Source organism: Humulus lupulus, chromosome 4 (genome assembly GCF_963169125.1).
Source record: "Humulus lupulus chromosome 4, drHumLupu1.1, whole genome shotgun sequence".
Taxonomy (NCBI): domain Eukaryota; kingdom Viridiplantae; phylum Streptophyta; class Magnoliopsida; order Rosales; family Cannabaceae; genus Humulus; species Humulus lupulus.
The window spans coordinates 36,267,046-36,278,958 of record NC_084796.1 but is presented as its reverse complement, the minus strand read 5'-3'; the positions used below and the strand labels follow the sequence as shown (position 1 = coordinate 36,278,958).

The 11,913-nt window shown below is 30.8% G+C and overlaps 1 protein-coding gene across 1 annotated transcript; it reads right to left on the bottom strand.

Moving 5' to 3' along the window:
• Positions 1-393: 393 nt before the first annotated feature.
• LOC133830328 (carbonic anhydrase 2-like) lies at positions 394-3,294 on the bottom strand. Its single transcript, XM_062260299.1, has 8 exons — positions 2,835-3,294; positions 2,301-2,504; positions 2,131-2,179; positions 1,622-1,738; positions 1,455-1,508; positions 1,141-1,226; positions 919-1,024; positions 394-707 (listed from the first exon to the last, which is right to left on the bottom strand). Exons 1-8 carry the CDS (start codon positions 2,885-2,887, stop codon positions 570-572), a joined length of 807 nt encoding a protein of 268 aa, XP_062116283.1. The 5' UTR covers positions 2,888-3,294; the 3' UTR covers positions 394-569.
• Positions 3,295-11,913: the final 8,619 nt, after the last annotated feature.

The following is an 11,913-nucleotide window of genomic DNA, read 5'->3' as shown; positions in this document are numbered from 1 at the left end:
AAATGTTAAAGGCATTTTGAGAGTGGATCCCTAGTTTGCTAATTAAGTGATGGAGGAAAGAGCTTTTTGGACAAACTCCTTTAAGACTTATTTAAGCTTTTAAGTTTTTCTCCTATTCTTCTTTTATTTTGTGTTTTCTTTCTTTCACTTTGTGTTTTGAGTTTGTAATCTTCTTCCTCCCTTCCGTTTAATATTGATATTTATTTTGTCTCTTCCTCTTGTTGTATATTACTTCAACATATATTATTAGTTTTTAGTTAACAGCTGTATTGACACATTATTATTTTTAAGAAAAAATTGATATTTTAACTAAAACATAATTTGAAAAAACAAAAAATAAAGCATTAGAGAAATACTCACATAACATAATTCTTTAATACATGTGTTCTCACATAAACTTAAAGAAAAGCAAGAAGTGACCACTTTTCTTATTTATTAATAGTTTATAAAAAGGCAGAGATATATGCTTAACTACGTAGCATACTACAATTAAGTTAAGCACACATTATTAATACATAAGTTGTGACAAATTCACACTTCAAGATGAAATTAGTTAATAAATGTTTCACTCATGCAAGTTCCCAAAGCTTGAAAGTTCCAACCACAAAATCATAGTATCCACCCCTAAGTGCTATCTTTTTCTCTTCAACTGCCCTTTTAACATAGGGATAAGTATGCAGATTCTTTAGAGACAAGTCCACAGCTTCCTGCATAAAATTATTAAGCAATAATATTAGAGCTAAAACTATATATATATATGACAACATTACCCGAATTTAAGATGTTCATATTAACAAATAAGTAGTTGTGTTAAGTGATTTTAGCTTATTAGACTTTAGTATGTACTATACATAATAAAATGGAAACGTGTAACATTTTGTTTCTATGTATATTATTAGCTAATTATATTTACTATACCTCAGCACATATTTCACATTGTTCCTCAAAGGGTAAATGGCTGTGCTCAGCTTTGACTTTGTCCTTGGCCGATTGAGCAATTTGGACCCAATTATCTATAAAGTCACTGTAGAATTTGACATATTACCATACCATATTAGATTATTATAAATCAAATTTAATACGTATGTTAATAATTTAACAAAAGGTAAAATTTTGAATTAAGATAAAAAGAACTCTTACAAGGGAACTGAACCATCTTCAGGATGAGACATAAGCCTTTTTATTCCACCACAACGACTATGACCAATCACCAAAATATTTTCAACCTGTGAAATTTTTATTTTCATGTAAAAGAAGCTTAGGCTGTATAATTAATTAAGAAAAAATACAGCTACTTTTGTCACCAAAGCGTGATAAATTCACTAATTATTTAACATATATTTTTTAACAGAAAAGTGGTGGATAATATATAATAGTATTTGACAACAATATTGATAATCAATTCAAAATTAAGTAAATTGAGAAGAGAAAACAAAAATTAAATTAAAGCTGACCTTGAGCTGTGTTACCGCATATTCAATGATTGCTCCAACTCCAGAATATTTAAACTATATAGTAACAAAAGTTGATAGTAAATTCATGATTAAAAAACAAGTAGAAAGAAGTTATTAATTATTATTAGATCTTTCAAAATTTTGTAAATCAATATTAAAGTAATTACCTTGTCAAAAGATGGAATCAAATTAGCAATGTTACGAGCCATAAAAGCTTCTCCTGGTTGAAAATTCAATATGTTGGAAGGACTCACTCGAGAATCCGAACAAGCAAACACGAGAAACTGTCATTTTAATAATTAAAATTAATTTACTAATTATCAAGAAAACATTTCAGTACATATATTTGTATATACAGACACATCGTATATATATACATATACATAGTCTGTTTTGTTTCATAATCAATAAAACATGTTATGAAATTAAATTATTTCACTCATCCACTCTTCTTCTTTTATCAATATCGTTGTCATCATTAAGATATATACATTATACGTATACGTACGTGTACCTACATGTAATGGTTAGTTGGGTCACGAGTGTATGATTATAGCTGAAGTTTTAGTTTTCTTCTTTTTCTTGCTCCCTTGAATTGTTTTTTCTTTTCCTTAAATTAAAGAAAGAGATAGATAATAAAAACGTGTGTATTTGATTAAGTTATACGTCTACGTACCTTGGGATGTTGTGCTTCGGCAAGTTGACGAAAAATTTCTGGATACTTGCTGCAAAACCATCCCATAATCAAATATAAGATGATTAATATATCATGCCCCTAATTTTTGTTATTACTTCTAACATTGATATTATAATTAAATATATATATATATATATAATCGATCTTACTAGAATTTATGGATGAGAAAGTGCTTAAATCCACAGGCAATTCTCTTAACAGGATCAAAGGTGGCATTGCAATCTTGCCCAGCTTGCAGTTGATCACTCTTGATCAGCTTATTCTGATCATCATAGATTATTTCAGTCTTGATCAACTTCTGATCATCGAAGGTTTCTTCAGCTGCCACATCTTCCTGGCTAATTTCCTTCTCACTACACAACATTAATTATCAATTAAACAACCATGTTTATTAATTAATTAGTTGAATCATATTTCATCAATTTCAATATAATAGCTATTATATATATATAGTTATTGTAAATATGCATTCATTATGTATAATTCTCAAAATATGTGTTATAATAGTGATCAGTAAAATTAATAAACAAAATTATTTAATACTTTTGAAAGAGAAGTGTTAAATAATCATATATAATAATAGAAAAAATTTAGTGAAAACAAAATAGATAGATTCAAATTTATAATCATTATGTATATACATTTTCATGGGTTTAAGCTTTGAATATTAATTAATTAATCACCTGATGAACAGTATCTTCTTCTTTAGAGCCGACTGCGATAACTGTTGGGCCATTTTTGTTTGCTAATTTATGTAATTTCTTTCTGCAAATTCAAAATATAAAATGAGATTATCATTAGTACTCGTGAAGATTCAGTACATAAAGAATAACAATATATAGCCAGATATCTATATTATAGATTTTATATCTTCTTGATTTTCCTTTATAAATTAATTTTCTTAATAATAAGAAAGTGACGATCTTATATATGCATGCCAAGAATTCACTTACACTAAGAAATATATATACGCAAAAAAAAAAATATATGCAAGAATACACTATGATTTATGATATATTAATCCCACTACTTGGGCAAGATTAATAATACAATCACATGTATAAATACATTCGAAGCCGGCAAAAAATAAATAAATAAAGAAGAAAGAAAGACACAATAGTGTATTTCTATAATAAACCAACCCTTTTCAAGAATCGATGATATTACTCTTCCTTACTATTTATGAGTATAATAACAAGAATAATAATTTGAAAAATAATTGCATTACCAATTTTTGAAGACAAATACATTTAGCAGGTATATTTCAGGGTACGTAAGCTCTTCTATTTATAAGCCAAGTTTTCATTCGATATTGTCATACATATGTCAATATGCACATGTTAACTAGAAAACAACTCTATTATAAATCTATATTAAAATAATTAGTGAAATATGCATTAGTCGATTTCAAGGTCACTAGAAATTTTGCTTCTATTATTTTACCTGCTCAACATTCAACTAATTATTTAAAAAGTAGTATATGTTATAAAGAGCACTTCCAATTGATGCTCTACTCTATTCTTTAAAATACTTCCAAAAAATACACATTTTTCTATTTTACATTTAAATTTTACATTATACCATAGATCAGATTCTCTATATATTTCTCTACATCATTTAAATATTATATCTTTAAACATATTTTATTAATTAAAGTAAAATAAAATAATTGAAAAAGAAAAAAGAAATAATGAATATATATACTAAATGGGAGAGAGAAAGTTTATAAAGAAAAATAATAATATTAAAATATTATATAAAAGATATGTAAATGTAGATATGGATTAATTAGAGTTTGTGCATAGCTATTATAAATATATGTATAAAAGAGCTGATGAAAGATGTTTTTGTGAGTTTTAGCTAAATGTTATAGAGAAAACGTATTACAAAATATATCACCAAAACATATTTTTTTTATAATTCACCTTAAACTTTTACATTATACCATGCATCAGCTTTTTTATTTTTTTTCTTTACATCATTTAAATATTTTATTCATTTTAAGAAATAAAATAATTAAATATAATAGTATCACACACTCATATATATACAAAAGTTTATAAAAAAAATAATAAAATATTTATAGCTTGATGAATAGTGTTTCATTATATATAGAGAAATACTATTTATTTAGGTAAAAAAATATAACTTTATATCATTCATTGGAATACTATTTAACAATTTTTTCTCTATATTATAAAGAATTAGACATTTTACTTACTCCACTGGGAGTGCCCTAATTATATATTGGTAGTGACCATATAAATATGTATATATACCAAAGATATAGAGTAGGTGATTAATTAAGTCCATTGTAATATTAAATTATATCTTATTATATTAGGTAGTAGTTGTTGGTCACTATAATTAATTAGAAGTCTCCAAAAGCTAATTAAGTTATTAATTATAATCGATAAAAATTAAGGTATATATGATCATCATCATGACATAGCGTTTTATAAGTCAAATACGTTTGTACTAACTAAATTAAAGCTGAAATAAGATGATCGATCAAACACGTAATTTGTCTTCACTATATTCTTACACGTACGTAAGGTTTTGGTCAAAAATATTAGTTTTACTTTCATGTAATAATTAATATATATTAGTACGAATTACTGATATTGATTATTTTATCAATAGATAAAAGAAATATATCTTTTTTACATGTGGACAAAATGAATCCAGACAAGAATACATCACAATAATGCTCCATATTATAAATATATATGTATGTGTTTTCAAATAATATGTGCATATGTTTTTCTTTTTATTTTTTAAAGAAAACTGTATCCCACAAAACAGAACAACAAGACTACTAGCAAGAACGTAAGTCCTCGGCAGCAGTAAAAATTACATTAGAAGGAAAGTCTCTTAACCAAAAACCAGAAGAGTAATTAGTATCAATTGCTATTTTAGCAAGCATATGAGCTGGTTTGTTTTCATCCCTGCCAACATAATTACACCCCTGAAAGACACAAGAACTAATAATAAGAGTTAAAGCATGTGTGGAATTGTAATCCACAGTAAAAAAAGGATAAACTAACATACTGTTAGTTTATACAGTTAGTTGTTAAAATTAGTTAGTGTGCATCAAGGTTATTTTAGTCATTTCGTTCTCTATGTCTTAGTTATAAAAGGGGCTCGGGATACACATTGTAAAGGACTGTAATTCATATTGAATTAGTGAGTTGAGAGCCTAGATAGAGAGGTTGTGAAGCTGTGAAGAAGAGTTCAGCCGATTGACTTCAAGAAGATCAAGAAAGAACTCGAATTGAGTTCTTGGAGAAGTTTTGAGACTAGTGATGCACCTAACATTGTTAGCTTTGTAATTTCATCCCTTAAATCAATAAAAGAGACTACTCAGGGGAGTGAACAGGAAGTAGGTCCTTGGTTTGGCCGAACCTGTATAATTCTTGTGTCTTTGATTACTTTACTGCATTATTGTTTTTACTGTTATGTTTTGCTGACTTTAATTGCTTTAGCATTACCTTAGCAATTTTATTGTTCGATTGTTTCTTGCATTATTTTAACAGTTTTATTAGTTATTGTATTGGAGTGTTTGTGCATTGCTGAGTTCTGTGTTGTAGGAAAGAATTACAACAGTGGTATCAGAGCCAGGTTCTAGATTCAAAGAAAAGAAAAGAACTCAGCTGTGAAGATTCAAGAATTGCATAAAGATGGCTTCATCTTCAACAAGATTCGACCTAGAGAAATTTGATGGATCAGGGGACTTTAGTCTGTGGAAAGAAAAGATGATGGCCATATTGATCTACCAAAAACTCGATTCAGCATTGGAAGAGGTCACTGAGAAATCTGAGAAAGAAACTGATGCAGTAAAGAAGAAGGAGACTGACACTGTGATGAAACAAGCTCGATCAGCAATCATCATGAATTTGGCAGACAATGTACTGAGGCAAGTTATTGGAGAGAAAACGGCTCTAGGAATCTGGAACAAATTGAATCAATTGTACATGGCAAAGTCCACTGCAACAAAGATCTTCTTGAAAGGTAAATTTTATGGTTTCAAGATGAATGCTACTGTTTCACTTGAACAGAATTTAGATGATTTGAACAAGATTGTTCTATCATTGACTAACATGGGAGAGGTCATAAAAGAGGAAGATCAAGCAGTGATTGTTCTGAATGGTTTACCCGAACAATTCAAGGAGATGAAGACTGTTATAATGTATAGCAGGGATACCTTGACTCTTGAAGATGTGATGAGCACTCTCAGATCGAGAGATGCTGAATTAAACTGGCAGAAGGCTGCAAAACAGGAGTCAAAGATAGATGAGGCTTTGATCACTCGAGGCAGACAACCATGGAGAAACAACTCAAGAAACAGAAGGAATTCAAGATCAAAATCAAGATCAAAAGAGACCAGAAGATGTCACCATTGTGGCAAAGTAGGACACCTGATCAAAAGCTGCTGGGAATTAAGAAACAAAAAGAAAAGGGACAAGGAAGAAGAAAGCAAGAGCAATGATTCGAATGCAGTAGTTAATGATATTTACAGCTCAGATGGAGATGTATTTGCTGTAATCAACATACAAAGAAAGAATACAGAATTGAGCAATGGAGATGCATGCACAGGTTCAGGTCTTAGAGACCATGAAGAGTGGATTCTAGATAGTGGTTGTACTTACCACATGAGTCCAAATAGAAGCTGGTTTATGGACTACTCAGAGATAGATGGTGGGAGTGTTATGATGGGCAATGATCATAAATGTCAGGTTGTTGGCATTGGAAATATTGCTATTCGGAATGCAGATGGCACAATAAAGGTTTTAAACAAAGTCAGGCATATTCCAGATTTGAAAAGAAACTTGATTTCTTTAGGCACCTTGGATGATGAAGGATATGAGTATAGAACTGGTAAAGGGACTATGAGGATTACAAAAGGGTCATTATTGGTCATGAAAGGCATTAAGAGACTTGGATTATATTTCCTAGATGGAAAGACCATACCTCCTGCACAGGCAGCTGCTGTTAGCAAATGCAAAACAGATTCAAAATTATGGCATGCTCGATTGGGGCACATAAGTGAACAAGGTTTAGTTGAGTTGTCTAAACAAGGTTTATTACAGAATTATAATCATGCTAACCTACCTTTCTGTGAGATTTGTGTACAGGGTAAACAACATAGACTAAAGTTCTCTCACAGCAATTATAGAGCAAACAAGGTGCTGGAATACATACATGCAGATTTATGGGGTGCAAGCAGGATTAAAACTCCAGGAGGTAACCAGTATTTCTTGTCCATTATTGATGACTATAGTAGAAAGGTGTGGGTACTACTATTGAAACATAAGAGTGAGTGTTTAAACAAGTTTAAAAACTGGAAAGTTTATGTTGAAACTCAAACTGAGTTAAAAATAAAAACACTTAGGACTGATAATGGACTAGAGTTTATAAATGAGGAATTCTCTGATTTATGTGTTAAAAATGGTATGCAAAGACATAGGACAGTAATCAAAACTCCTCAGCAAAATGGCATTGCTGAGAGAATGAATAGAACACTTTTAAATAAAGTGAGATGTCTTTTACTTGAATCTGGTTTACCCAAGAAATATTGGGGAGAGGCTTTGTATACTGCTTGTTATCTAATAAACAGGAGTCCAAGTAGAGCAATTAATCTGAAGACTCCTGAGGAACTGTGGAGTAAAAGACCACCATCTCTTGCACATCTCAGAACCTTTGGTTGTGCAGCATATGCACATAGTGTTGAAGACAAACTTGGTAAGAGATCGATTAAATGTGTTTTAATGGGATACCAAGTTGGGGTCAAAGGTTACAGGCTACTTTCTACTGAAACTAACAAGATTTTTATAAGTAGAGATGTGATTTTTAATGAGTTAGATTTTCCCTTTAAAAGAAATGAGAAAGGTTCTGTTTCTGATGTTTCAGGTAACAAGTTACCAAGCAAAGCTGGTGTTCAGATTGAGGTGGAACCTCCCAACATAGAACTGAATGAACAGGAGAGTTTTGAACCTGAGATTGAGACTGAAACTCAAGAAGAAGACTTAAGTAATTACCAGCTAGCTCGAGACAGGATCAGAAGAGATGTCAAGGCACCTGAAAGATACATAGAGGCAGACATCATAGCATATGCACTTTCTATTGCAAACCAGTCAACAGAACCAGAACCAAGAAGCTACTCAGAGGCAATAAACAGCAGAGATTCTCAGAAATGGAAACAGGCCATGATGGAAGAGCTGAACTCACTTAAAGAAAACAACACCTGGAAGTTGGTATTCAAACCTGAAAGACAGAAGATTATTGACTGCAAATGGGTATTTAAAGTAAAAGAAGGGATAACTGAGAAGGAGCCAAAGGTTTACAAGGCAAGGCTTGTAGCAAAAGGGTTCACACAGGTCGAGGGAGTGGACTACTCTGAGATATTCTCACCAGTTGTCAAGATGAAGACAATCAGAATAATGCTGGCTTTGGCTATTCAGTTTGAATGGAGTATTGAGCAAATGGATGTAAAAACAGCATTTCTAAATGGTCAATTAGAAGAGACCATATTTATGTCCCAACCAGAAGGATTCAAGGTGGAATCAAAGAGGGGTGAACTAGTGTGTTTGCTCAAGAAGTCTTTATATGGATTGAAGCAGTCCCCGAGGCAGTGGTACAAGAAGTTCAATACAGTAGTGACTAAAGTAGGGTACACAAGATCCAAGTATGACACCTGCCTATACTTCTCAGATTTGGATTCAAGCTCAGTTGTTTTCTTGTTGATCTATGTGGATGACATGCTCATAATGAGCAAGGATATGCAACAAATAACTCGACTAAAGAATGTGTTGAAGAGTGAATTTGAAATGAAGGATCTTGGGGCTGCAAGGAAAATTCTGGGAATTGATATCATTAGAGACAGAAATGCAAAGAGGATTATGCTAACACAAGAAGGTTATCTGAAGAAGGTGATTCAGAAGTTCAAAATGTCAGATTCAAAAGAGGTAAATGTACCTCTAGCAGGGCACTTTAATTTGTCAACAGATCAGTCACCTAAAACTGATCAAGAAATAAAGGATATGAAGGAAGTACCCTATGCAGAAGCCATTGGGAGTGTAATGTACTCCATGATTAGCACCAGGCCAGATATTGCCTATGCAGTGAGTGTGTTGAGTAGATACATGTCCAATCCAGGAGTAGAACATTGGAAAGGGTTGAAATGGCTGCTGAGATACTTGAAGGCTACAGCCAAAGTTGGTTTACAGTTTGTCAAGTCAGAAACAAAGGTATATCTTGAAGGATATGTTGATGCAGATTATGCATCAAATAGAGATACTAGGAAATCCATAACTAGCTACTGTTTCTTACTGAATGGATGTTGTGTCAGTTGGAAAGTTCAGTTGCAACAAGTGGTGGCACTCTCAACAACTGAAGCAGAATTCATGGCCACCACTGAGGCTTTCAAGGAGGCTGTTTGGATCAAAGGATTATTGAATGAGATTCAATTGTTAACAGGCAAGGTGAATGTGTTCTCGGACAGCCAATCAGCTATTCATCTTTGTAGAAATCCAGTTTATCATGAGAGGTCAAAACACATTGACATCAGATTGTTTTGGATCAGAGATAAGATAGAAGAAGGAGAAGTAGAACTTGGAAAGGTACCTAGTGAAGAAAATCCTGCAGATGCAGGTACTAAAGTTCTCTCAGTCAGTAAGTTCCAACATTGCTTGGAACTACTAAATATAACCTCTCTTTAAGAAAGCTGGATCACTTCTCTGAGTTTGAAGCTATTGATCTTTTTACTATGGATTAAGGTGGAATTTGTGGAATTGTAATCCACAGTAAAAAAAGGATAAACTAACATACTGTTAGTTTATACAGTTAGTTGTTAAAATTAGTTAGTGTGCATCAAGGTTATTTTAGTCATTTCGTTCTCTATGTCTTAGTTATAAAAGGGGCTCGGGATACACATTGTAAAGGACTGTAATTCATATTGAATTAGTGAGTTGAGAGCCTAGATAGAGAGGTTGTGAAGCTGTGAAGAAGAGTTCAGCCGATTGACTTCAAGAAGATCAAGAAAGAACTCGAATTGAGTTCTTGGAGAAGTTTTGAGACTAGTGATGCACCTAACATTGTTAGCTTTGTAATTTCATCCCTTAAATCAATAAAAGAGACTACTCAGGGGAGTGAACAGGAAGTAGGTCCTTGGTTTGGCCGAACCTGTATAATTCTTGTGTCTTTGATTACTTTACTGCATTATTGTTTTTACTGTTATGTTTTGCTGACTTTAATTGCTTTAGCATTACCTTAGCAATTTTATTGTTCGATTGTTTCTTGCATTATTTTAACAGTTTTATTAGTTATTGTATTGGAGTGTTTGTGCATTGCTGAGTTCTGTGTTGTAGGAAAGAATTACAACAGCATGACTTAGTAAATTTTTGACTTTGTAACAAATTAATTAGAGACAAATTATCTGACTCTAAATAAACCCCTTCAATATTGAGAAACCCAGCTAGCTTAGTACCAAGAAGAATAGCTTTAGCTTCAGCAGGAATAACTAATAAAGGGAGATGTAGATAGTCAGCCATAGCCCCTCAATAATATCTGCACGTTCAATAGACATATATTTTATATCATTTATATTTTTTTTGGATCTAGTGTTTTTTCTCATTACTTGTTTAGATACAAGTTTTGACAAATTATTTTTTGGATCCTATGTTTTGTAAAATGGTTAAAATAAAACCTTAAACTCAATTTTGGTTAATGTTTTCTAAACTAAAATCACAAATAATTTAATAAACTAACAATTCAGAACAAAAATAAAATCATTCTGCCTAAAAAATATGTTGTTATATTCAATTTTTTTCATCAAAATTAAGTTTGGGGTTCTATTTTGACAATTTTACAAAACGTAGGGTCCAAAAAGTAATTTGTCAAAATACAGAGTCCAAACAAGTAATGTGACAAAACACAGGGTCCAAAAAAGTATAAACCCTAATTTATATTGTGGGAAATATTGTTAAATTAAATTTAAATTTTAATAGCTAAAATTAATATAAATTATTTTATATACATAAATAGAAAACCTCTTTTATTTTATTTTTATTTTTATTTTATTATTAAATGAACTTAATATATCTGTGCTCGTTACGATGTAAACATTAATATAAAATTTGTGTAGATTAAATAATTTGTTCCAACATATGTAATATATACTTATATTGTTTTAAAATATTTTACAATCTGTGTTTGCCTCACGTCACTTATTTTATATAGAATTTGACACTAAATATATGTACCAAATTATTTAATTATACTTTAATAAATGTCAAACTTTTACTAAATATTCATTAGAATTGGCCAATTAAATGATCTCTTTATATATTTATTTTATTATAAATTTCATTCTCAAAACACTTCTTGTGATTTATTGAGTTATAATTTTTTATCAAGTTTGCTTTTAAATATTATTATATATAATGTTAGTACGTTATTAGAAAATAAATTAAGTATTAACATTGATGCTATAGTTTAACAATATTCATTGTATAAACAACCACTACTCTCTTGATTTGAAAATAAATCCTAAAATATTAAAATTGTTAAGAGAGAAACAGATTGGATTCACTAAATCTATTTTTGTCTGTGGCTAACAATATATACCTGTTGGGTCTCAAAAGCAAAAAATAATGATATATATACATATATAATTAGATAAAAAAAAAGATTGGATCTCTTGGATCCATCTTCATCATATCTAAAGAAAAGAAGACAACAGTATATAGGAGCATGTTAATTTAG